Below are 27,520 nucleotides of genomic sequence, written 5' to 3' on the forward strand. Positions count from 1 at the left end.
GACTGAATTCATTTGAAGACTATTTTTGAATAAGTCTTATCTCCGACTGAGAATTATTGAACAGCGGGGCCAAGCTGCAGGCATTAAAGGACATTTATTTACGTTTTGGATTTTATGTTTGTGTTACACTCCGGGTCATCACACCATTTTTCTGGGCTCTCAAAGAGCCCCATGGAGGATTATAGGCCTGGAGGCTAAAACATATGAAAAATAGTTTCAGAAATTTGGTATGTCTAGTCTGGTGAAAAGAACTAAGGTGACATGATAGCAGTCGTTCAATATTTGAGGTGTTGCAACAAGGAAGAAGCGGTTAAGCATGTGAGGGTATAACAAGAAGCAATGGATGGAAACTAACCAAAGAGAGAGAATCAACCTAGACGTAAGGAGACATTTCTTGACAACTAGAACAATTGATCAGTGGAATGGCTTGCCTCTAGAAGTTGTGGATGCTCCCTTACTGGAGGTTTTTAAGAAGAGATTGGACAGCCATTAGTCTGAAATAGGATAGGGTGTCTTGCTTGAGCAAGGGTTGGACTAGAAGACCTCCAAGGTCCCTTCCAACTCTGTTATTCTGGTGTTTGGGTGCTTTCCTCATAGATTCCTAGAGTTAGAATTTGCTATTTAGGGCACGGAGTTCAACTCTTTGCTCAGTAGCAGATTTAAAATAAAGCATCTGGCAGCCATCCGAATATACCCAATGAAGAAGTCATCACTTCCCTTGGTACCTGGAACCTGTTACACTGCTATTATTACAGTATTAGACTATTTTTCCCCTCATATTCATTCAAAATCTGCCTTTATGTTATAGAAGGCCATTATTCCATGTCCTGTAGTCTGGTATAAGAGGACATTCCTAAGCTTCTGTGTGACTTTCTCCAAGGCACCTGGGAATATATCAGCGTGTCTTGCTTCAGTCTTTCTATCTCAGTTTTAAAAAGAATCATAACAGCTGGAAGATGCTCTGGTGACCACGTTTACAATGGTGGCACACACACCACGTGGTCACATGCTTGCAATTTGGGCACTTGGCAAACAGCTGATGTTTGCAGCTGGTTGCAGCTTCCTCCAGTCACCCAACTGTAATTTGCAAGTTTCCCAGCTAATTGCTGACAAAACAAAAAAGTTTATCAAGGAGGTTGGATCCACTTAAGGACCATGTGATTCACTCAGTGGCACAGTGATTACAGTGCAGTACTGCAGGCCACTTCTGCTGACTACCGTCTGCTTGCAGTTTGGCAAGCAGAATCCCACCAGGCTCAAGGTTGACTCAACCTTCCATCCTTCCGAGGTGGGTAAAATGAGGACCCAGATTGTTGGGGGACAATAGGCTGACTCTATAAACCACTTAGAGAGGGCTGTAAAAGCGCTGTAAAGTGGTATATAAGTCTAAGTGCTATTGCTATTAATAACCATGGTAAAAATGGTTGTAAAAGTTGGGTCCAATCACATGATGTGTTGTTTTACAATGACCCTGATTTACAATGGTCCCAGTGTGGTGGTAACTGTATTTATTTTGGGAATGGGCTGGAATTAGTAATTATCCTAAAAATATTGTGACAAATCTGTGGGTTTTTTTCTGCTTTGAGATGGCCTCAATGGGCAGTGAATAGTCTCATAAGTAGCACTAATTGGAAGCTGCCAAGAGATATTCAGGAAAATCAATCCAGCAGATATATTATAGCAGGACTATGGGAGGGGTTTTAGTACTCTTTTTTCCCCAGTGAAGATGGGAAAAATTGGGAGGTTTTAAACCCTGTAACCTGGCTTGGAGGATGAATACACCAGGTTTTTGGGGTGGGGGGAGTTTAGTCCCTTGAAGAAAAATAGCGGGTTGTTGCATTTGGCAGGTGTTCTTGGATTGTTCTCCAACTTTGTGGCGAAAGATGCTAGGAGCTGTGGGAAACAAAAAAATAATTTGCAACATGTTACCCTGGGTTGTGTGCTCCCCAACTGTAGGCTAAATCTGTTTGGAAGTCCCACTAACTTTGGTAGTATTAGTTTCCAAAAAAGAGACTGCACTGGGATGCAGCAGGAAATCATCTAGATTGTGTATGGGTACAACAAGATCCAGAGACACTCTGAACAAGTACAGCTATTTAGTGGCTTCTACCTTTTGCGATTGTGGTGACATGCAGACAGCAGCATATACAGTATTGTATATCTGCCCTTTGTGTTCTCATCACTGTACACCTGAGGACTTCCTGCAAGTGTGACAGAACACAATTAACGTTGATAGTTTCTGGGCAAGATTTGTTTAACTTGTCCATATTTTAATCTTGTATTTTGTACTTTAAATTTCATATTGTATAGTGTACCTTATTTTATCAATATGATATATTATACTGACAGCAAACACCACTCCTTACTAGCACTGATGATGTTACCTAGTTGGGGTCATGAAACGTCTGCAAGAAAATAAGCAAGCTCAGAAAGCACATTTCAACCCTGAGCTACAAATATTCTCCTTTATTAATCCCTCATTTTAATGGTGGTGTTTCTGACACAAGTAAACAAACAAACATTTCCAGTCCTTAATGGCAGGGTAGGAAACCTGCCCCCATTCCTGCATTTTTCCTAAAGCAGAACCACACAAGAAGAAAAGTATTGTGCTTCTGGCGCTTGAAATTGGTAGGATTTGGGGTGGAATGAAATCACCCCACCACCAGGTTGTAGGAACTGGGAGGATGCGGAGAATGTATCTCCCAGCTGACATGGTGTTTTGCCCATGTGTGGCAGGAGTAAGGATGGGTGGAAGGAAAGCAGATTTTTGCAACATCTGGCTGTCCAAATGCTAGAAGAACCAACTCTTTAACTAAGGTGTTATGTAACTCAGAAGTAGATATTTTTAACTTACGGCATTCAACATTTAAGCATCTGTCCTGTAAATTTTTCTCTGGTTCGTCACCTCTTTTGGAAGAGCGTAAGGAAATTTCTCAGTTATGCAAGTGATTAAAATGATGGAAGTGAATGTGCTGGAAGAAGCATGACGGCAATTAGGCAGAGGAACTGCAGATAAGATGAACAAGGAAGCTGTGTGAGCTCTACACTTCCATAATTCCTTCAGCATGGATTGCATAACTTAAAAACTCCAGAGTGCGGAGATCCTGTCTACAAGTAATGGGTGAACATCAGGGCAGCATCTAATAGAACTTCCTTTCTATGGAGCAATACATTTTCAGAAACGTAAGAAGGACTCTTCTTTATGTTTCCCGACAGTTAGAACAATGAATCAGTAGAACAACTTGCCTCCAAAAGTTGTAAATGCTCCCAACACGGGGAGTTTTTAAGAAGAGATTGGATAACCATTTGTCTGAAGGGGTGTAGGGTTTCCTGCCTAAGCAGGGAGGGGGTGGACTAGAAGACCTCCGAGGTTCTTTCCAACTCTGTTATTCTGTTTCTATTTTTAACAATTATCTGTTAGGTTGAAGAGCAAGTCACAGAACAAGTCAAATTTCCAAACGTCATAATGAGATATCTCCCCAATTTATTCTCAATTTTAAAATACAGGAAGCCCTCAACTTAACAGTAGTTCATTTAATGACTGTTTCAAGTGACAATGGTCCTGAAAAAAGTGAGTTAGGATCATTTTTCACGTTTACAACCATTGTGGCGTATACCTGCTGTATACCACCTCTGCTCTGCGCATCCCGTTTTTGCTTCCCCCGGGACCCCAGAAGCACTCTGAAGCAGAGGGGGTATCCGGCAGGTTCTGACCAGTTCTAGAGATCCGTTAGCAGAAATTTTGAGTAGTTCAGAAAACCGGCAAATACCACCTCTGACTGGCCCTGCCCCCATCTATTCTCTGCCTCCCGAGTCCCAGCTGATCGGCTGTGTCTTCTTTTGTTGCCCTGCACAGGAGAATGGAGCTGGAAAGCAGGTTAGTGGGGTGAGATGGGAATGGAGATTTTGCAGTATCCTTCCCCCTGCCACGCCCACCGAGCCATGCCCACCAAGCTACAGCCACAGAACCAGTAGTAAAATTTTTTGAATCCCACCACTGCTCTGAAGGCCAAAAATGGGAACCTGCAGAATCTTTCTGGGGACCAGGGAAGACAAAAACGGGATGCGTGAAGGGTTCAGGGGGCCAAAAACGGGTCTGTATTCGCTCTATAAGATGCACAGACATTCCCGCCCACTTTTTTTGGTGAAAAAAGTGTGTCTTATAGTCCGAAAAATATGGTACATTAGAGGAAGATGTGTAGAAAGGCCCTGTGAATTAAGCGAACTTGTTAGCTGTGTAGCGTTGCAAAACTTTCTGCAAACTTGCAAATAATATGTAAAACAGAAAATACAACCAACATTGTAGTGCTAACCAACTGACTCAGATAGTAAAGGGATTTTTGCAGATTTTTCACTAGGGAAACATTTATATTTTCTGCACGAACTGTTCCCAATTGTTGCGCTGTTTGTTTGTTTGTTTGTATCCTCCCTTTGTTATTTTTTTTTTAAATAACTCAAGATACGAAACATATCCAACGTAACACCTTTCTCCTCCTATTTTATGCTGAAATAAATCCATTAGGAGTAGGATATTCAAAATTCTCTAGAGACTGAATCCATATTGGATGTCTATTACAACTCAACTTTTGAGTAAATATTTTGAACTGGGACAATATCTGCCAGCTTCTGCAGAATAGGATAAGGAACCTTCAAGACAGGAGAAAGGCACTGGAGACAAAATGGAGGCATTGGAAAGAGGGTCCATTTACTGATGAACAGAACTACATGTTTGTAGTTCTGGTGCAGCTGACCAAATGGAGTTGAGGGGGGGTTTATATCTTCTCTTGAGTTTTGCACTTGAGCTTCCTGGTCCTGTGCAAGAACATGTATTCTATTGGCTGTTGTCAGATTCCCATGGGACCATGTAGGGATCATGTTTGTTTGAGCTTAGTTTGGTTGAAGTTTGGACTGCTGATGCAATGAAGGGGCGTTGGGCAATTCCTACTGTGGCTGAGGGCTAATCCTACCTTTGTTGAATCTTGGGTGAGGATATTTGCTTATGAATAGAGCTATCTAACTCTTTATCTCTTAAGTGCTGACATCTGCTGTGGGCTATTAAGAAAAAGTAGGGGCTGCTTTCTCCCTCTAAAAACTTCTCATCCAGGGAAATATAATATTCTCTGCCTTTTTAATATGTCTCAAAATATTTCATTCTTCTAGGAGAGGGGTGAGTGCTAATTTTCTACAACCTTTTTTTTTTACCTTGGTTGTTAAATGAGTCACTGCAGTTCTTAAGCAAATCACGTGGTTTTTAACGCAAACCGAGCTTGATTTTGCTTGCCAGAAACTGACTGGGAAAGTTGCAAATGATCACATAAACTGAAGATATTGCAACCATTGTAAACGCATGCCGGTTGCCAAATGAGCAGATTTTGATCGGAAGGATGCTGATTGCCTTAAGTGAGAGAAGCAGTTGTAAGTCACTTGTCCACATTCCAACTGATGATCCCAAAACAAAGCAAGCATCCTTGACACCTTCCGATGTCTCAGCGCAAAATTTTATTATGTCCTTTCGGCACTATTGAAGGCAAAGCCAACTCTGCCTAATTCCCAGCAAACCCCACATAGCTCTATGAATTTCCCCCCCCTTCCCCTCTATAGGGCAGTTCACATTGTCCAATTGTTGTTGTCTTGTTATGAGAAAGCATCTCTGAGTTTGGCTAACACCTGCAGATGTGTCCTTGGGTCTCACGCCTCTCTCCTTGAAGTCTGGAGTTCACTTTCCATTTCCACCCTCCCCCCCCCCCCTTCGGTTTGTTGGCAAGCAGAGAAGTGGTAATAGTTGCAACAGCATAAGCACGCTTGCCTCTTGCCACATGCTCTGAACAGTCACTAAAAGAAAGGTTGTAAGTCAAGGACTAAAGTTTCTGTAAGGAAGAGACCTCTTTGTGCTGGGAATTGGATCTGAAAGGAACTGACTCATCTTACTGCTGTGCCACAATGAGTATTTGAAGAACTTGCTTCGGTTCTTCTACAGGGGAACAGAAATTCTTTGAAAAACTTGTAGCTGTACATTTCCTTCTTCAGCTCAACCCAAGTCTGTTTGAACAAATCAACCTGGTTATCCCAGACCACATTAGTCTTATGCAGCCCCTTTGTATAGGAAATAGACCTTGGGGAAAACGGATGACCCCAGATTTCTTATTCCTCGGGTATTTGCTCTATGTAGCGCACTCTTTTAAATACAAAGTGTGAGACTTTCCTGGAGACCAACCAGTTGGAGGAAGCAATACAGAAACCAGCAGAATATTTATAGTATCAAGGGCCTTGAAAATTTGCTGCTAGAAAAAAAAAAACAGTGCGCCTGTTTCCTTTTAGCACTTGGAGCCCCAAAGCAAAATATTCTGATTTTGTTATGGGGTGAGGAGAGCTATCTACTTGACTTTAGTGGACAGAAGACCAAAGATCTTATATCTAGGTAGTCCTTGACTTATAACAACAGTTGCATGTAAAATTTCTGTTGCTGAGAGACAGTGGTTAAGTGAATTTTTTCCCCGTGGTGGGATTCAAATTTATTTATTCAAATTTGCTTACTGTGGGTGTGGCTTGGTGGACATGGCATGGGAAGGATACCGCAAAATCTCCAGTCCGAAGTTGTATTTGCCGGTTCTCCGAACTACTTGAAATTTCCGCTACTGGTTCTTCAGAACTGGTCAGAACCTATTGAATACCACCTCTGATGTGATCCCGTTTTATGACCTTTCTCACCACAGCCATTAAGGGAATCACTGCAGTTGTTAAAATAGTAACATGATTGTTAACTAAATCTGGCTTCCCCCTTGCCTTTGCTTGTCACAAAATGTGACCAAACAACCCCGTGTTCTGACCCACACCCTTTTTCAATAAATCAGACACAATCCAAAAGGAACACAAAACTTGTAATGCTTTTACAAAATAATTAGCTGTGATAAGCACAAGTCTTGCCAAACTGTGTGAGACTTGCCAAAAGATAACAGACAAGAAATAATTTGCAAAATAAAAATCTTCCAATACAAACTCAGGATACTGGAATATCCATGAGGCTGGAGTTTCAAAACGTCTTTGCCTTCTGCAAAGAAGGTTAGTTTCACAGCTGGCTTTTATCTTCTTGAAGGAGGGGCCATTACCTCGCAGCCTTACTCCCGAATCGCCCATGGTGTTATAACTGCTCTTTTCTATGAGCAATCATTGGCACAGGCTCCTCAGGAACCTCCTCATCACTGCTGCCAGCCCCCATAGTCTCTGAAGGCAGAAGTCCACTCCCTAATGGTCCTGGCCCCCCATCTGAGTCCTCGCTCTCCTCAGCCATCCACACCTGCTGCCAACTAACTACAACACCCCAGGACATTTAAACAGTCATAAATATGAGTCAGTTTCCAAGTGTCTGAATTTTGTTCACATGACCACGGGGCTGTTGCAATAGTCATAAGTGTCAACTCTGAAGCAAACCTGGCTGGGGCCATTTTGGAGGCTTCAGGGTTGCCACAATGCGAAGAAAGGATAGGGAAAGGGAACATAGTTAGATGGGAGTTTTGTAGCCAAAACAAAATAGTTTCCCGTGGGAACCAAGGATATTCCAACAGGTGGCTGGGGAGAGGAGGAGTCCGGTTACCAAGCAACCAGCCAGCACCTTGATTGGACAACGTGACTGATTATTTGGGGGAAGGGGGAACTTTCACTTTTTAATCAGGTGAAAACCGCAGGAACTTTCAGAGTTGGTTTTCACCAGTTTGGGCCAATACGATATCTCCAATAAAACTGTTCTTTGAAGAATCCGCCTGCCTTGGAGTTCTGCTTTCTATCGGGCTATTATTTGGAACCTTGACAATAAGCGGGGAAAAGGGTCATAAGTCACTTTTTTCAGTGCTGTTGTAACTTCAAAATGGTCACTAAATGAACTGTTGAACCAACCTGTATTAAGTGTTGATGCCTACTCAGCAATCAGCTCCAAATTTTGGCTACTCAAAATATTTCCTCCCGAGCTGCATTTGTTCAGTGTAAGAGTTGTTGAGCAAATCACGTGCCAAGCAGATTCTGAACATACTTTTATGTCTCCAGATTGCATGCGGCAGTAGCTGTGTTATGCACAATAAACATTTACGCCAGGTGTCAAGGAAAAAAAAAATATTTTCCATGTAGTCAGTCATATTTCCATGCATGGATTAAGCGTTGGTGGGAGTGGGATGGATTGAGAGGGAGTGATTTAAAAAAAAAAAGCTTTCAGTAACCTTTTGTGTAAGCCGTTGTTCCAAACTTTGATTTCACAATTTCTGAAACTATATTTTTTTGCTAATTTAGCTTTGCTGTTCTAAAGCTCATATATCTGACTATATTTCCTTTTCTTTCATGCCAACCTTTGAAGTTCCTCTGAAATGAATTACACAATCTTTATCTAAGGCGAATATATTCTTCTTAGAAAATTTAGACAATTCTAGCTGCAGAAATGGGGAAGTAAGATAAGAATACAAAGAAAAGAAGAAGCAGGCTTCTATTGCTTTGCAAATACCATCATTGTGGACAGTGCAATCAAAACACGATAAAAAAACTAACTCAGGAATAATCCAGATGAAATGAGTGGCTCTTTCCAATTGTTGACTCAATTGGCTTTATTGACAATTTTTTTAAAAAATGCTACCCTAATGCATTCGAAGCACAGAATTATAGACTTTTGATATTCCATGCTTTCAGTTTCCAGGTAGTCCTCTGCTTATTCATTTAGCCAATGTTCAAAGTTATGATGACATTGAAAAAAAGTGACTTATGGCCAATCCTTGCATTTATGACCATTGTAACATCCCTGCCATCATGTGATTAGAATTTAGGTGCTTGGAAGCCAGTATATATTTATGATAGTTACAGTGTTCTGGGGTCATGTGATCATCATTTATGACCTTCCCAACTGGCTTCTCTTCGATCAATATGAGGGCATGTTATTCCCTTCATGGAAATTGCTAAAATAATACATTTTTCATATATGTCTATATTTTAATAACAGGGATGCAGTGGCTCTGTGGCTAAGATGCTGACCTTATTGGACTTCTTTGTTTGTTACAAGCACATTAGACTGACTTAAGAGGACACAGTGGGTCAGTGGTTAAGATGGTAAGCTTTGTGATCAGAAGATCGGCAGTTCAGCGGTTCGAATCCCTAGCGCCGCGTAACAGAGTGAGCTCCCGTTATTTGTCCCAGCTTCTGCCAACCTAGCAGTCCGAAAGCATGTAAAAATGCAAATTGAAAAATAGGGACCACTTTGGGGAGTCTTCCGGTTTGCAGGGCTTCAGCGGCAGGCAGGAATCTGTGATTGTGTGCGGTTTCTGCCTGGGCTCACCGCTGGAGCACCCCGAGTCAGTAGGCTTCAGGGCTAAGCCACCCCGTAGAGGTGGTGAAGACAGAGAGACCCAGCAGGGTCAAGGGGAACTGCACCTCTCCTCCTCAGCTGGCTAAACTCCCTTTCCCGAAGGAGGTAAGAGTGGCGGTCAGAAATGGCTGCCTCAAAGAAGCACTCAGCCAGAAAAGAAAGTTCAGGAGGAAGTTAAGAAGTGAAAGTTTTGGCTTACCAGGACAAAAAGTAACAACTAAGGTACCCTGGAATTTAAATTTTGCAAAAGATACATCGCTCCCAAAGAAGAGTCGGAAGCAGCAAACGAAAGGGAAAAGGGAAAGCTTTTTTTTCTTCACTCTTCTTCCTCATGCTGACAATGAGAAGATCTGAATAAAGAAATCAGAAAAATCTGCTTTGGCATCAACAGGTAATTAAACTGGAAATATAATTAAATGCCAAAGGGGCAATAAAGATTTCTGAACACTAAAAAATCCTTTTTTTGCTATAAGTTGGAAGGGAGAGGAAAAGAATAAGGGCAGGACTTGGATGGAGGAGACTGCTTGGAATTCAAAAGAATTTAAAGTTAAATCTTAACAAGACTTCTAAAGGATACATTTTAACTGGAACTTTGCAACTAAATAGTAACCCCAAGAAGAGAAAGTGTTAAAAGAAACAGCTTGTGTGTATTCGGATTGTTTGGTGACTTTGGGACTTTTGGAAATCATATTTGAATGACTAAAAACAATTGAGTGGTTCTTTAAAAGAAAACAAAACTCTACAATGGCATTACCTCTGGATGAACTGAATGAACTGAAAATTGAATTTAAAAAATATAAAGAAGAGGAACAAGAAGGGAAGGGCTCCTTTGGTTCCATTTTTCAATTCTTAGAAATGGCGATTGGTGTTTACAAGAAACAACAAGAAAAGACTGTGCAACAAGAAGATTGGGACAAAGAAGAAGCCATTTTTAATGAACAAATAATTCTATCTGGGGAAGAAAAGGGAAAGTGGGGAAAGAGAATGGAGAATCTAAGACCTAAAAAAACAGCCAAAAAAGGGAAAAATAATGTGAAAAGGGGATATAATGTTGGAAAGCAAGAGAAAAGGGGAATACAGAAGAGGGAAATGGAGGTGGAGAGACGGGGGTAAAAAGGGGAGAGAGAAGAAAGGGAAGAAGGAAGGGAAGAGAAGTTACAAAGGTCTGGAGCAAGATGTAAAGAAACAGGATTTATTCAGAGATAATGGGTGAAAATTTAACTGAAAAGGGGATTCTGTAAAGGTACATAAGATTGTATTGTTATGTTTGTAATAGAAATAATATTAGAAAATTGGAAACAACATATGATTAAAAAGTGGAATAAAATAATTAGTGTAATTTAGTGAAACTTTTGTGAACAAAATAAATGAAATGAAATAAATGAGAGAATTGAACTAGGAAGGAATGGGAACATTTTAACTACTCAATGTTTTATAAAATACAAGCAAAGTGGGAGGGAAGTAATTATGGAAAGTTTATAAGTGTTTCCATAGAAGTATGATACTTATTTGAAAAGTAATGTGTAAAATGTTCAAGATTTAAATGAATATTAATATTAATGATAGAATTGAATTGGTATGGATTGTTGTTTTAATTATGATATATATTTATAATTTTTTCTTTTTAAAAAATACATTGTATAGTTTTAGAATGAACCAAGCAGAATCCGAATGGAAGTTATGTATTATATTAAGTGTAATAATTTTAGGGGAAAGATATAAAGGCATCATACTCCAATCAGTAATCACAGGAGAAATTTTGCTTAATGAGAAAAGATAATAGACAGCTGAAACAGGACAGACAAAGAATATAAGTATGATGATTTGAATTGAGATGAAATAAATAAAATAACATTAAGAAAGTTGAAAGAGGAGAGAAGTTATATAGAAAACGTAGAATGGTAATAAGATATGGAATGGAATATAAAAATGAGCATGAATTTGAATTTGTGTCTGCACGAAGAGATGTAACCCGGGATCAGGCTGCTTTCAAAAAAGATGTTTTATGTTTTTATGTTCTATGTTTTGTTTGTTTATGTTTGTTTTTAAAAATCAATAAAATTTTCAAAAAAAAAAAGAAAAATAGGGATCACTTTGGTGGGAAAGTAATAGCATTCCGTGCGCCTTCGGTGTTTAGTCATGCTGGCCACATGACCACGGAGACGTATTTGGACAGTGCTGGCTCTTCAGCTTTGTAACGGAGAGGAGCACTGCCCCACAGGAGCCGGAAACGACTAGCACGTATGTGCGAGGGGAACCTTTACCTTTATCTTTATATTTTAATGCTTCTGGCCTGTGAATGATATAAAATAAAATTGCTGGACTCCTTTGAGTGTTTTCTTCCTTCCTTTCTAGGTTTTTTTATGTCCCTTAAAAGCATGCCTTCAAGATATACACAGATCCGCCGCCAACTTAATTCTCCCTTTTTTTTCTCCCTTAGGGAGGTTCTGCTTTCTCTCCAGCGATAACACTCAGCAAAGAGAAAGCACAATCCCAAGCCGCCATTTTGGCTCGCGAAGTGGGCTGCCCATCAACCAGCAGTTCTGAAATTGTCTCGTGCCTTCGCCGGTTGCCTGCCAAGACACTCAACGATGCACAAACCAAGGTGTGTTGATTTGGGGTGTGTGGGGGACACGGCTTAAATGCATGGGTGTGCAAAGCTAGTAGGGTAGGGGAAAAAAAGGCCATCTGGTATGTGGGATGAATGTCTTCTTGAAAGAGGAATCTCTCTTGGCTCAGAAGGAAGTGGAACAAAAAAATAAAACTAGCACTGTACACTTGATGAATTAGTTGTGAACTGTCCATGGCCTGAAAACTGTGTGCAGCTTCAAATCCCAACCAGCAAATGAGAATGGGAAATGAAACTGAGATTTTGCAAGTTCTGTAGGTCCACAGGCCCTCTGCAAGCCAGCAATATTTTATTTCAACTGTTTCCAGGAGAAAATGAGAGAAGGGGGAGAAATATTTCTTTCATATATGCCCCACTGTGCACATGCCAGAGTGTCACTCCTTGTTGTCATAAGAGCTCCTTGAACCCCTTTGAACAGAGAGGAGGGCACTGGATAATGGGAGGCAGCTTCTGGTTGAAGGTTAGACAAAGATCTAAATGGGTAAAGGAAAGGAATATTAAATTGTTTTCCTTCCTTCCTTCCTTCCTTCCTTCCTTCCTTCCTTCCTTCCTTCCTTCCTTCCTTCCTTCCTTCCTTCCTTCCTTCCTTCCCTCTTCTTTTCTCTCTCTCTCCCTTCCTCCTTTTTCTCCTTCCTATCTTCCTTCCTTCCTTTTTCTTTTCTCTACCTTCCTTTCTTTTTCTTTCCTTCCTTCCATCTTTCTTTCTTTTCTCTCTCCCTCTCCCTTCCTCCTTTTTTCTTTCTATCTTTCTTTCTATCTTCCCTTCTTCCTTCCTTCCTTTCTTTTCTCTCTCTTCCTTTCTTTTTCTTTCCTTCCTTCCATCTTTCTTTCTTCTCCCTCCCTCCTTTCTTTCTTTCTTTCTAATTCTGGGAACTGAAGTCCGTACCTCTTAAAATTTCCATTTCTTTCTTTCTTTCTTTCTTTCTTTCTTTCTTTCTTTCTTTTCCCCTCCCCTTTTCCTTCCTTCCTTCCTTCCTAACACCCCTGAACAGCAACTGAGAATGAAGGGAAGCTATTCTTTTTATCAAAAATTACTTTCTGGGGGCACTGATGATTTATTTAGGCCTATACACGGGTACTGAAGAACAAAGGAACTTGTAGGTTCAGCTGTTTTTGAACTGTGGCAGGTGCTACTAGGCATAAACTATTAATACACATTTGTGATTTGCACAAGCAATTCCCTAGTTTGTCTGCCTCTAGTAAAAGTTACTAGTAAGATTATAATGGTGTTTTCTTTCTTCTCGATTACCAGTGGCCATTGATGCTTTCTGTCACCCTTCTTACTCCATTCCGGCATTCATAGGGTTTACTCCACATTTTTTCCACTCCTACGGCTAATCTTTTCATGATTCTTCGTGCAGCTCCTCGCCATAAGTGGCCCGTTCCAATATTGGGGTCCAGTTGTTGATGGTTCCTACGTGCAGGAACCTTTTCCAGCTGCTTTGCAACGTTCCCGGCTTTCAAAGTTGGACCTACTCGTTGGAAGTGCTCAACAAGATGGGCTGATCAGTCGTGCAAAGGCAATTAAGGTAATCCAAAATGCCGGGCCTGAAACTGATGTGTAACCACAGCTGCAGTTATAGAGATAATCTGACTCACAACAGAAAATCTGGGGCCTCCCTTATGTATACTCGCATATGTGATGAAACAGTACATATTTTGCTGACAATACCAGTGGCAGGAACCAGCATTAGCAGTTCGACTCACGTAATAGCTGCCTTGTTTGACGAGCAAAATTCTGAATTTGTAAGTCACTCAGAGTCACTGCCTGAGATGGGCAGCCATGGAAATGGAACAAACAAAGAAACCAATAAATAAAATTCTGGTGTAAGTCGACTAAAACTGGATGCACTTTTCCAGTAAGGCCACACCTGGAATACTGCATCCACTTCTGGTCATCACATTACAAAAAAGAGGTTGAGACTTTGGGAAAAATGCAAAGAGCAAGTAAGATGATTAAAGGCCTGGAGACAAAAACACATGAAGAACGGTTGCAGGAACTGGGTATGGGCCAGTCTAGAGGAAAGAAGCTACAAAAAGATAACATCATTCTATTATATGCATATATTTATAATATTATTAGCTGCTCAGGATGGACAACATATAAATGTAATAAACCAACCAACCAACCAATAAGTAGTCCTTGACTTATGAACACAATTTAGCCCAACATTTCTGTTGCTAAGCAAGACAATTGTTAATTTTGTCTCATTTTATGACCTTTCTTGCCACAGTTGCTAAGTGAATCACTGCAGTTGTTAAGTTAATAACATGGTTGTTAAGTGAATCTGGCTTCCCCATTGACTTTGCTCATCAGAAGTTCCCAAAAGACGATCGTATGACCCCGGGATACTTCAACCGTGATACATACGAACCAGTTGCCAAGCATTTGAATTTTAATTATGTGACCGTGAAGATACTACAATGGTCATAACTGTGAAAAATGTTCATAAGTCACTTTTTTTCAGTGATTCTAAAAGATCACTAAATGAACTGTTGTAAATCAAGACTGAGGGATGCGGTGGCTCAGTGGCTAAGATGCTGAGCTTGTCGATCAGAAAGGTCGGCAGTTCAACGGTTCGAATCCCTAGTGCTGCGTAATGGAGTGAGCTCCTGTTACTTGTCCCAGCTTCTGCCAACCTAGCAGTTTGAAAGCATGTAAAAATGCAAGTAGAAAAATAGAGATCACTTCGGTGGGAAGGTAACAGCATTCTGTGCACCGTGCCGGCCACATGACCACGGAGACATCTTCGGACAGCACTGGCTCTTTGGCTTTGTAACGGAGATGAGCACCTTACCCGAGAGTCAGAAACGACTAGCACGTATGTGCGAGGGGAACCTTTACTTTTACCTTTAAGCCAAGGACTAGCTGTATTAATAGTCCGTCATCAACCTATAGAGTTCAAATCGACCTCAAGAGATCTGGCAGTTGTGGAACCTGGGCCTACGTGTCCATAATCATTTTTAGTGTAAAAACCAGAACTTTAAAAAAAAAACCTGAGTTAGGCCAACACTATTTTTTTTAAAATGTATTATTAGTAGTCAAGTCTGAAACGATTTGGAAAAAGGATTATTCAAACTGAGTTTTTAAGCCAATAACCATCAGCAGCAGGGTCCATGTGGAATTCTTAGATTCCCAGTTTTTCAGGAAATTATTCTGTAGCCAATGCAAGGGTGGGAAATATAATCTGGGGCTAGAAGAAATATAACCTTTGAAAAGAGAAGGGGGGTTGTGTGGGATGTGCATGTGCAAATATACACACACACACACACCAGAGATGGTATTCAGCAGGTTCTGACCAGTTCTGGAGAACCAGTAGTGGAAATTTTGAGTAGTTCGGAATCCCACCTCTGACTGGCCCCACCCCCATCTATTCTCTGCCTCCCAAGTCCCAGCTGACTGGCTGAGTCTTCTCTTGTTGCATTGCACAGGAGAACAGAGCTGGAAAGCAGGTTAGTGGCGTGCAGAAAGAATGGAGATTTTGCAGTATCCTTCCCCTGCCACACCCACCAAGCCACACCATGCCCACCAAGCCACGCCCATAGAACTGGTGGTAAAAAAAATTGAATCCCAACACACACACACACACACACACACACACACACACTTAAATGGATAGGGAAAATCCCCTTAAAATAGTTTTGGCTGCCACTAAGAGTAAAACTGGAAAGCTGAAGGTTTCTTTGTTGCTGGCTGGATTTCTGAATGATTCATGCGCCAGGTGTGATTCCTAGAACGTCTTACCTGAGTTTCTCTGCTAGATCAGGATCTTTTCAGCTTTGAGACATCTTCTTGAATTCTGAGCACCTATAGTACAGTAGTGCTCTTACACGCGCAAAATATACTCGCAGGTATTTATAGTTATCAGAAAGATTTGAAATGGATAAAAAGATAGTATGTAAAACAGAATTGGAAGTGCAACTGTACAGCAATGATCAACATGTAATTGCTTGAATGCGTAAATTTCTTTGTGGAAATGCCAACAACCATTTCTGAGTGTGAAGTGGCTTTCTGAATTCTTCTGCATGTTCTTTTCCTCTCTAATTAGCGTTTTGAAGAAAGACAAGGCCGGGCCAATAGCAAAACCGCTTTTTATCAAGCCCTCCAAAACTCTTTGGGCGGTGAAGAGTCTAATCTTCTCATCCAGGATGCAACTACGTGGTTTTATTCCCTCAAACACTCATCCACAGAGTATGCTTCCTTTTCCAGAGCATTGGAAAATGCCACTCGGTAAGTTTCTCCTTTTTTTTTGTTAAGGTTGGAGAGAAATCATGGAAAGAAGGCATGGGGAAAAAGGACAAGCAAGGGATGATTTCTTAGAACAAGACATTACTCTGTAGAAGCACTATATATAAACAAGGGTTTAGTAAAGGGTTATTGTGCCTCACTATTCTGGCTAGCAGTTGTGACTTCTAGGATATAGTCCCCAAATCTTTAGTGTAATGGTTAAGGTGCTGGCTTAGAAACCAGGAGACGGTAAGTTCTAGTTGCACACGTGTTTATCAAAATTGTGGCTTAGCGCACATGGATGTCAGGATGAACATAAGCTTCATAGCGCATCATGTACGAGATGCTAATTTCGATGCACCCTGCAGAGGTGTACGTGGACAGAAAAGAGAAGCAACCCAAATCCAAACGCTTGGATAAATATATCAAGTTGAGTTCAGTTTTAAATTACGGGCTGCAGACCTTCCAATGAATCCAAGAAAGGTATTTTGAGCAGGAGAGACGTAACCCTCAAATACGGTCTTTTGCAGTTGAAATTTTTTGTTTTGGCTCCCCATATGTCATTTCTTCACATTTTAAATTTGGCAGCTTTACCACATTGGACTAAAAATAAGAAATCAACTTCCATCTGCTCCTCGGGATATCGATTCTTGTTCATGCCTTTCGATGAATTTTTTCCCCCTTTTAAGCGGAGAAGGCGTAAGATACAACTGCAGGTGTTATTTTAGAGTTCCCCTTCAGCCATTCCAATAATTTAATTTATTTATTTTATTTTTTTGTCTCCCGCCTTCATTATTTTTACAAACAACTCCTGTCCCTCCTCCAACAGATCAGCATTAGAAACAAACTTATGTATAAACACAGCCTTAAGTTTGCTAAAGGCAGAAAGATGCCTGAAACTGGAATTATAAGCAACCAACTGCAGGCGTAAAAGAGGGCTAAAACATGGAAAAGAGAAAACTTTATACAATTATTTTAATGTATTATTGTATATTGTATTCCTAATGGAACATGCATAACTCATACGGCTGCGCCAGGCTTTTTAAAAAGAATATTTTCAGTATAAGAAAATGATTTTTAAAAAAAGAAAAAAAGAAGGAGAAAATTGGAAAACAGGGGGGAAAAGTGAGAATTATGACTTCTGCCATTTTTTTGTCAAGTACTGTAACTGTGCTCTTCTTACTTTCTCCTTTTTAGTCCCCAAATCCATAAATAATTTGTTCAGTCTTTTCTTCTTTCAACTAAAAGTCCATATAAAGCTCCCAGTTTCCTCTAAAAAAATATTTTATCATTTTTGTTATCTAACCAAGCTGGTCAATTTTGCTATCTCAAGCTCCTTGAATGTTACAATCCATTCTTCTAATTCTTTATTCTTCCACTTTTGTGTGTACAATAATCTTGTCACAGTTACCAAATACAGTATGAGTTTCCTATATAGGTAATCCTCGACAACTTCTAGAAGCATCTTATGCCAACCCGGTTCTTCGCAGGTCACATGCACTGCGTGTTGGGTTCCATGTGCTTAGAGAAGTACGCTGTATATGGCCATTTGTCTCGAGAACATGTGAAGTTATGCTGGTGCCGAAAAAAAGCAGTCACGTGATCAAAATTTGGATGCTTGGCCTGAAGTCACATGATTTTTGTTTGTGACCTTCCCAGGCAACCTTTGACAAAAAAGTGGGGAAAGTTGGACTTGCTTTTATGACTCACTTAACGACCACAGCATAAAAAGTCATAAAACTAGGCCACAACTCACTTCTTGAGAACCTTGCTTATTGATGGACATTATGATCCCAACTGTAGGCATAAACTGATGTGAGAAGAAATATCCTTCTGGTTCCGTTCCAAGCAGGGAGAAAGACACTGGGAACATGGAGGCTGATTGGAAAGATGGTTTATTGATGAAGCAGAACCACCTGGGTTTGTGGTTCTGGGCAGCTGACAAAATGAAGTCATTCATCCAAACTGTAATTTCCATTTTGGAAGCCTATAACGTTTGACTCAAATGTATGGACGTTTATGTTCCTTTCCCCTTCTCTTGGTTGTTCTACCTCCCTACCTAATGGAAAATTTTGGAGAATTTAAAATTTCTTGTTTTGGGTTAATCTGGAGCATGTGGATATGGAGTTACAGCAGAAAGGCAGAGACTTAAGATCTATTTGTGGTTGAAAGTTAATTGTTTCCAGATTGTAAGGAAATCTTTTCTTTACTGTTTTTAGAGACTACTTCATCATTTGCCCAACTATAGATATGGCAAAGGAATGGGCTAATAGCAAGAGAGGAAATATTTTCATGTACCATGTGCCAGACAGCAATTCCTTGAGCAGGTAAGGATAATCTCTTGGCCTATCTTATTTGTAAAATGATTTAGGTAAGAATAAAAGTAGTCTTTGGATCAATCCAGAGATGGTATTCAGACAGTTCTGACAAATTCTGGAGAACCGGTAGCGGAAATAGGGGGCGTGCATAAGTGCACCAACGTGCCTACCGTCCCTGTCCTATTGTGTTTTTTTTAATATATATATTTTATTTTTCTTATATGTATCCATAACTATGTTTTTACTTATACCTATTATCTTGTAAGCAATTGACAATAAAAATAAATAAATAAATAAATAAATAAATAAATAAATAAAATTTTGAGTAGTTTGGAGAACCGGCAAATCCCACCTCTGACTGGCCCCACCCCCATCTATTCTCCACCTCCCATTGAGTCCCAGCTGATTGGCTGGGTCTTATTTTGTTGCCCTGCCCAGGAGAACGGAGCTGGAAAGCAGGTTAGTGGGGTGGAGAAGGAATGGGGATTTTGCAGTATCCTTCCCCCTGGAGTGGGGTGGAAATGGAGATTTTACAGTATCCTTCCCCTGCCACACCCACCAAGCCACACCACACCCACCAAGCCACGCCTACAAAACCATTAGTAAAAAAATTTGAATAGCACCAATGGATCAATCCTTATGCTCACAGTGATTAGGGAACTGGAGGCTAAAACATACAAAGAACGGATGCTGGAATTGGATATGTCTAATATAATGAAAAGAAGGATGAAGGAAGACAAGATAGCAGTGTTCCAATATTTGGGGTGTTGCCATAAAGAAGGGGGGGTGTCAACTTATTTGCCAAAGCACCTGAAGGAAGGACGAGAAGTAATAAATGGAAACTAACCAAAGAGAGAGAAAGTCTAGAGCTAAGGAGAAATGTCCTAACAGTGGAAGGGTTTGCCTCCCAAAATTGTGAATGCTCTCCAACACTGGAAGGTTTTTTGTTTTTTTTAAAGAGATTGGACTACTATTTTGTCTGAAATGATATAGAGTTTCCTGCTGGGACCTGCAACGTCTCTCTTCCAACTCTGTTATTCCGTTAACTAAAGTTTTAGATAGTTCTCATGCAATTCTTAAGCGAGTTACCTGGTCCAGTCTTTTTCTGGACCTTGGAGGCAGGAGGCTGAGATGGAAATAAAGATGGAGTTGGCAGTGGAAAGTATTAGCTTTGCAGAAATAGGTTAAAAGAACAAGGTCAAGAGAGAAGCAACAATGGAGTTTCAGCGTCTGGTTTCTATGTAAGACAAAAAGTGAAACCAGTCAAAACGGAGTAAGAATAACAGAGCTAAAAGCATATCTGTTTTCACTTTTTATTCTACCTTGCATGTAAAACATCAAAACCATTTTTTTTCCTGCATTCTACCTCCTCTTACATAGAAAGATAGTTCGCTTCCATTGGTTCTAACTGTTGGAAAGTATCCGCACAATGTTTGCAGAGTTTTCAGAAAAGATCGTGTGCTATCTATGACCAGCTACATTTTATGTAGAAGAGTATCCAACCTTGGCAACCTTAAGAGTTATGAACTTCAAGTCCCAGAATTCCCCAGCCACCCATAATGGTTAGTTGGTTGGCTAGCTGGGAGAAATTCTGCAAGTAGAAGTCCGCAGGTCTTAAGGTTGCTAAGGTTGGACACTCCTAAGCTCGAATGATGAAGGTTAGCTTGATACCTTTTATAGATGTCCTTTCATATATATTCCTTGATATGTTCAGCGTCCTTGATAAATCTTTCCATCCAGTCTCTTATTTGTACATTAGCACATTCAACAAATCTCTGGAAATATGGTCTTTCTTACTATGAGGTACCTCTCAAGTTAACCAAATGAAAGAAAAAGAGCAAGACATTAGGCAAAAATTTGTATACAAATGTGTGTGTATACAGATGTATGTATTAAATTAAACTGTTTAGTACATAGCTGTGGTACACTGTAGTCCTTGATTTATGATCACAGTTGGAACTGAAATTTGTTGTTGCAGTTGTTAAAAGTCAGTTATGTCCACTTTTATGACCATTGTGATGACCCGGGTCATGGCACAAAGGCAACACAGTCAAATAAGCAAGAAGAGTCCCTTTATTATCTCCAACTTTGCCTCCAATGTCCAGGTTACCTTCGGCTGGAGAAAAACTCTCCCAGGAACAGCCTTTCAGTGGAGGAAATTCAGTCCGAAAAAAATGTACATACAAACTGTAACTAAAAATCCAAACAAACCATGCTCCAGTAATTAACCTGACAGGGCAGGAGAGGAAATTGCAGACTTTAAAGCACAGCAAAACACACACAGTTAGTAAGATGCCAGAAACACAGACAAGCCTCGATGATACCAGATAATTCACAATTTTCTCCAAACAAGTTGCTGTGCGCAGCTTCCCTTTTTAAACACTGTGTTCCCAGCTGCAGCTAATGAAGGGAATCAGGGCTCTTTCCTCCCCCATAAGCCATGCAATTCACCTTGCTCCCTTCTCCGTTCCTCCCTGCTTGCCCTAGGTTGAAGAGGGGGTGGGCCTGGTCTTCCTCCGAATTTCTTCTCCCTTGCTCAACCTCTCCCCAGCTCTGCCCAGACAGACTGTGCCCTTCTCCAGTTTCTTCCACAGCCAACGGAGTCGCACTCCTTCTTCCTGTCAGCTGCTAACCCTCCCCTTCCGAATCAGATTCCGACAGCGGCACGATGACCATTTTGCCACAATTGTTAAGGGAATTCCTGCAGTTATTAAGTGAATCACACAGTCCTTAAGAGAATCCAGCTTCCTCCATAGACTTTGCTTGTCCGAAGCTTCCTGGAAAGATAGTAAATGGCAACCACATGACTCTGAGGTGCTGTGACCATCATAAATACATGGTGGTTGCTAAAAGCCCCAATTTCGATCATGTGATCATGCTGTGATGGTTCTAAGTGTTAGAACCAGCCATAAGTCACTTTTTCCAATGCCGTCGTAACTTTGAACCATTGCTAAACGAACGGTTATAAGTCAAGGACCACCTCTAAAGCAGGCAAAAATAGCACGGCTACCTTGAAACGTTTGCAAATATTAAGAATTCATCTCCCCTTCAATCTTAACATTTTCACAAGAAATAGAAATGAGGAAAACAGACTTGGAAATATTTTAAAAAATAAGTGAAAATGGAAATTAATTACAGTTGTCCTAACAGATTCTCCCACCCTTTCTTTGAACTGAACTAAAACATTCTTGAATCAAATCTGACTCCTGATTAATGCATCCATGCAGGTTTCCCAGCAGTAGCGCTTGATTTATGACCACAACTGAGCCCAACGTTTCTGTGAGACAGTTGTTAAGTGAATGTTGACCCATTTCACGACTGTTCTTGCCACACTTGTTAAGTCAGTCACTGCAAGCGGTTAAATTCACAGCATGGTTGTTAAGTGAATCTGGCTTCCTATTGTCAGAAAGTTGCAAAAAGGGATCACGTTACCCTGGGTGACTGCAACCCTCATAAATGTAAGTCAACTGCCAAGTGACTGAGTTTTGATCACATGAACACGGCGAAGCTGCAGCAGTTGTGAGTGTGAAAAATGGTCAAAAGTCCCTTTTTTCAGTGCCTTTGTAACTTCGAATGGCCGCTCAATGAATTGTTGGAAGTTGAGGACATCCTACCTTATTAAAATAAATCACCACTGCCTTCTTTTGAGATGTATTTTTGACTCCCCCGTCTAGCCAGCCATCATAGTTACATTACTAAAACTGAGCTGCACGTGGACCACCAGCCTTGACAGCGGTGAGAACTTAGTTTACTTAATTTATTGTCATTGTAAATGACAATCTTTCCCGCCCCCTAAAAACACACAAGCATCCACACAACAGACCAAGTGATCCTGTCCAGCACCTCACTAATGATGGTCCTTAAATTCATTGTTAAGTGCAATTATAGCTCTGGGATAAAAACTATTCAGAAAACGTGTGGTCCGAGTTTAACTGTTCTGTATCTTCTGCCAGAAGGCAGCATTCCACAAAGATTGTGTCATGCCCCTGTTGGAATTGGATTCCGAGGGAGAACTGACAGGAAGTGGGAGTGTGGCTCTGGTGGCTGTGGAGGAAACTGGAGAAGGGCACAGTCCAGCTGGGCATTCAGAGGAAGACCCAGGCCCACCCTCTTTTCATCCTAGGGCATGCAGGGAGGAACAGATAAGGGAGCAATGTGAGTTGTGTGGTTTACAGGGGAGGAAAGGGCCCTGATCCCCTTCATTGGCTGCAGCTGGTAAAACTGGTAAAAAAGGCAAACTACACACAGAAAATTTGCTGGAAGCAAAGCATGAATTATTTTGGTTTGTTAAGTCTTATCTGAGTTCTGGCATTCTCCCAACTGTATGTGTTTTATTACTTTTGAAGTCTTCAATTCCTTATCCTGCCTTGTCTCGTTAATTGCTGCAGTGTGATTTGTGTTGGTTTTTATTTATAATTTATATATACTTTCGGTTTGGATGGAATTTCTTCCCTTTAAAAACTGTTCTGGGAGAGTTTTTTCTCCAGCAGATGATAACTGGACATTGGGGGCCAAGTTGGAGGTATTAAAGGGACTTTACCTATTTTTGTGACTGTTGCTTTTGTACCATGCCCCTTTGGGTCATCACAGATTGTAAGCAGGATAGGAAGAGTCTCTGAGAATGTTGTGCGACTTCCTCAAACAGCAAAATGCGAAGATGTCATCCAGGTCTGGTAGCTGGAGGCCGATGATATTCTGGGTAGTTTTAATGGTTCTCTGTAGAGCTTTTTTGTCTGCTACAGAGCTGCTCCCATACCATACAAGAATGCCGTAAGTCAGGAAACTCTCAATGGTTCTGGTAGTAGGACAGAGGTAGATGCTGAGATGGATTTATCTTTAACTTAATCTAAGCTTTTGTCTCAATAATTTCTAGAGTCGGTTCCTAGACTAACTATTTATTTATTTATTTATTTGTTTTAGTTAGTTAGTTTAGTTCGTCAAGCATGTATGAGTAAACAAGTATAAGTATCAACATAACATATAAATATATAAGTATAAATAGGTGTAAGTGTATACATAATAAATGAGTACGAATAAATGGGAACAGTAGGACAGGGACGGTAGGCACGCTCCCTTACAAACCTCTTAGGAATGGAGTGAGATCCACGGTAGACAGTTTAAGGTTAAAGTTTTGGGGGTTTAACAACAGAGTCAAGTAGTGAGTTCCAGGCACTGACCACTGTTGCTGAACTAGCCAATGGTCATTAGGAAAGCTGTACAAAATCCCAGGCTTCCTTTATAAGAGGTTTTGGACCAGGTGAGAGACTAAAATCTGAAGTAATGAAATAAAAACTGAAACAGCTCCAGCTTGGTTTAAATCTCAGTTGAGGAAGATGCATGCAATCTTATTTAGGGACATCTGTGCTGATTTTGTAACGAATGTAAAAAAAAACCCTAGGGTTTGTGAGCGTTTCTTAGTGAGCAAATGGGAATCACATTGGAGGCAGTTAACTTCCTTTGGAATCTGGCACAACGTCTTACTTAGTCAAATTTCTGTTTCCATCAAGCCTTTCAAATTTCTATTCGATATGGCCTCTCATTAATTTTTCTACAAACATAAATATTGACTCACATCTTGTCCAAACATTCTTTTTAAATGATTTAAGTCTCAAATTTAAGAATTCTGAGATGCAGATCATTCTGCCTTCGGTGATTTGAAGACGATAGACAGAATTATCCCATTAGCTTTACCGAGATACTTTTAATATTTGCAGATATATTGCAACAGTGTGAAAAATTCATAAGGAAGTAGCAAAGAATTGCAAAACGGTTGCATTACGATTCAGCAGCGGATAAAGTGGTAGAGCCAATTAATCTGGAAAATGACTAACTGCCTTTGGCAATCATTCAAAGTCACAACAGAACTGGAAAAAGTGACTTATGGTCGGTTCTCATACTTATGACCATCAGGGTATCTCTGTAGACACATGAGCAAAATGTGGACTCTGGGCAACCAGCAATTCTGACAGTTGCAGCCTCTCTGGGTCAGATGATTTATGACCCAGTTTCCAACCAGCAAAGTCAATGGGGGAAGCTGGATTCACTTAACGACTGCAGTGATTTGCTTAACAAGTGTGGCAAAAAAAGGTTGGGCGTTATCACAAGGTGAACTGCTTAACAACTGGCAGGACTTACGACCATAATTCCAGGTCCTAAGTTAAGAACTACTTGTAACCACCGTCCCTTGCTGTGTCCAAATTGTAGAATTTCTGCGCGTTCCATAAATGTTTATAACCATTTCAAATAGAACATGCTTAAAACGAACCCGAATCCCCTCAAATTTGATGTTTAAAGGTAGTCTTCAACTTACGACCACAATCGAGCCCAAAATTTGTACCGTTAAGTGAGAAATTTGTTAACTGAGTTTTGCCCCATTTTACGACTTTTATCACCACATTTGTTAATAGAATAGAACAGAACAGAACAGAACAGAACATGGAATAGAATAGAATTCTTTATTGGCCAAGTGTGGTTGGACACACAAGGAATTTGTCTTGGTGCAAATGCTCTCAGTGTACATAAAAGAAAAGATACATTCATCAAGAGTAAAGAATCATAAGGTACATCACTTAATAATAGTCATATACAATTAGCAATCAAATAATACTAGGAAACAGTCAATATAAATCGTTAGGATACAAGCGACAAAGTTACAGTCATACAGTCACAAGTGGGAGGGGATGGGTGATAAGGAGTGATGAGAAGATTAATACTAATACTAATAGAGTTTGCTATCTTGATTTTGAGGGCCAAACTGTTGGTTTTATTTTGATTTTACTTTGTTTTTTCCCCCTTTTCTGGAAGTCTAAATGTTAAATTACATCAGTTGGAAGCTTGCTACCCAGTGAAGGGACTAAGTTGTTTTTACAGTTAATAGTCCTCGACTTACGACCACAATTGGGCCCAAAATTTCTGTGGCTAAGCAAGAAAGTTGTTAAGTTCAATTTTGCCCCATTTTACGACCATTCTTGCCGCAGTTGTTAAGTGAATTGCCACAATTGTTAAGTTAGTAACATGGCTGTGAAGCGGGAGGGGATGAGAAGATTAATAGGAATGCAGACTTTGTAAATAGTTGGACAGTGTTGAGGGAATTATTTGTTTAGCAGAGTGATGGCATTTGGGAAAAAACTGTTTTTGTGTCTAGTTGTTCTGGTGTGCAGTGCTCTATAGCGTCGTTTTGAGGGAAGGAGTTGAAACAGTTTATGTCTGGTATGTGAGGGGTCTGTAGATATTTTCACAGCCCTCTTTTTGACTCGTGCAGCATACAGGTCCTTGGCGGAAGGCAGGTTGGTAGTAATTGTTTTTTTTCTGCAGTCCTACTTATCCTCTGAAGTCTGTGTCTGTCTTGTTGGGTTGCAGAACCAAACCAGACAGTTATAGACAGGCAGAAATAGACATTTTCAGGGAATTAGGCACAAAAAGACGAGGTTTATTCCAGATCAACGGTTCTATTTTTAACTGCATTTCTGGTCATTTTTGAATTATAAATGAATTATAGCAGCTTCTTGTTTTTGTTTCTGCAGAAAAGACCTCACCCTGGCTCACACACACTAGTGCAGACACACGCCCAAAATATGGTTGTAAATGAAAATTTAGGGCTCGCTGCTTTTGAGCAGTGAGATAATTTACATCCTCTTCTATTGCTTTCCCAATGTGTTTTTCTAGGCACAAGTTGAACGTCTTCTAATGAGATCATTCGATGTTAAACAATGAAATTTGGAAATGTGCTGTGGAAAAAAAGAGGAAAGTTTATGGGTTATAGACCATGAGGCATTCATTAAAAAATTCATTTTTTTTTTGATGTCTGAATGCCAACTCTCAGGGTGAAATAAAGTTTTAAGATCCGTGGTCTGTAAGAGAATTAAAAGTATATAATGAATTTTGTTAAGAGTTCCAACTATTCACAAACATAAATATAATAAACACCAGCCAGTATGAAAGGTTAACTATGGTGAACTGTAAATCTTGGTTTATTGCACAGTGTTACATCTAAACTATATCAATGAAGATTTGTGATGTAGCATTATATGTTAACCTTCAATATCTGTTTTTTCATCCCCAAATAAATATTTATGTTAGTTTGATTTAGAGTCTTGTAGTTTATTTTGAAGATTAACAAATGCATCATGGTATGCTATAAATGTGTCATTGTGTTGTTCATTATACTGTATATGTATTATATATAGCACAAGGGTACAGTTCCTTTATGGGATATATTTTTGTAACTCAATATAGTTGGAGTTAGGATACATAGAATAACAGAGTTGGAAGCACCTTGGAGGTCTTCTAGTCTAACCCCCTGCTCATACAGGAAATCCAATACCATTTCAGACAAATGGCTGTCCAATCTCTTCTTAAAAAAACTCCAGTGCTGGAGCCTCCATAACTTCTGGAGGCGAGTAATTCCACTCATTACTTATTCTAACTGTCAGGAAATTTCTCCTTAGTTCTAGATTGGATCTCTACTTGATCAGTTTCCATCTGTTACTTCTTGTCTTGCCTTCAGGTGCTTTGGAGAATAGATTAATCACCTCTCCTTTGTGATTAGATTAGATTAGATTAGATTAGATTAACAGAGTTGGAAGGGACCTTGTAGGTCATCTAGTCCACCCCCCCGCCCAAGCAGGAAACCCTGCACCATTTCTGACCGATGGCAGTCCAATCTCTTCTTGAAAGTCTCAAGTGATGAAAGTACTGGAACACTGCTGCCATGTCACCCCCTGATCCATCTCTTCATCAGAGTAGACATACCTAGACATTCCGTCAATCATTCACCATATTTTATCCTCTAGCACCTTAATCGTCTTTCTTGCTCTTCCTCTGCCCTCTTTCTAGAATCCCAACATCATTTTAGTATGGTATCTTGGTGACCAAAACTGGATACAGTGTTCCTAGTATGGTTTTACCAAAGTAAAATCAGAAGTAAATAGATCGAAGTCATAATTTTTGCCATAAATTACCCTAATGGTGAAAGATACGTAAGGCCTATATTTTACAAGGATAAGTGC

The 27,520-nt window shown here is 40.2% G+C and overlaps 1 protein-coding gene across 1 annotated transcript in view; it reads left to right on the top strand.

The window, feature by feature from the left end:
- The window catches only part of TG (thyroglobulin), a 160,486-nt gene that overhangs the window by 127,537 nt on the left and 5,429 nt on the right, over positions 1–27,520 (top strand). Inside the window, exons 42-45 of the mRNA XM_087930406.1 lie at positions 11,778–11,942; positions 13,328–13,495; positions 16,016–16,197; positions 18,414–18,521. Coding sequence (XP_087786532.1) covers positions 11,778–11,942; positions 13,328–13,495; positions 16,016–16,197; positions 18,414–18,521 — 623 coding nt within the window. The remainder of the gene's footprint in view (positions 1–11,777; positions 11,943–13,327; positions 13,496–16,015; positions 16,198–18,413; positions 18,522–27,520) is intronic.

The sequence above is a fragment of the Pseudonaja textilis genome, chromosome 3 (assembly GCF_049901715.1).
Source record: "Pseudonaja textilis isolate UNSWEBS1 chromosome 3, rPseTex1.2, whole genome shotgun sequence".
Taxonomy (NCBI): Eukaryota; Metazoa; Chordata; class Lepidosauria; order Squamata; family Elapidae; genus Pseudonaja; species Pseudonaja textilis.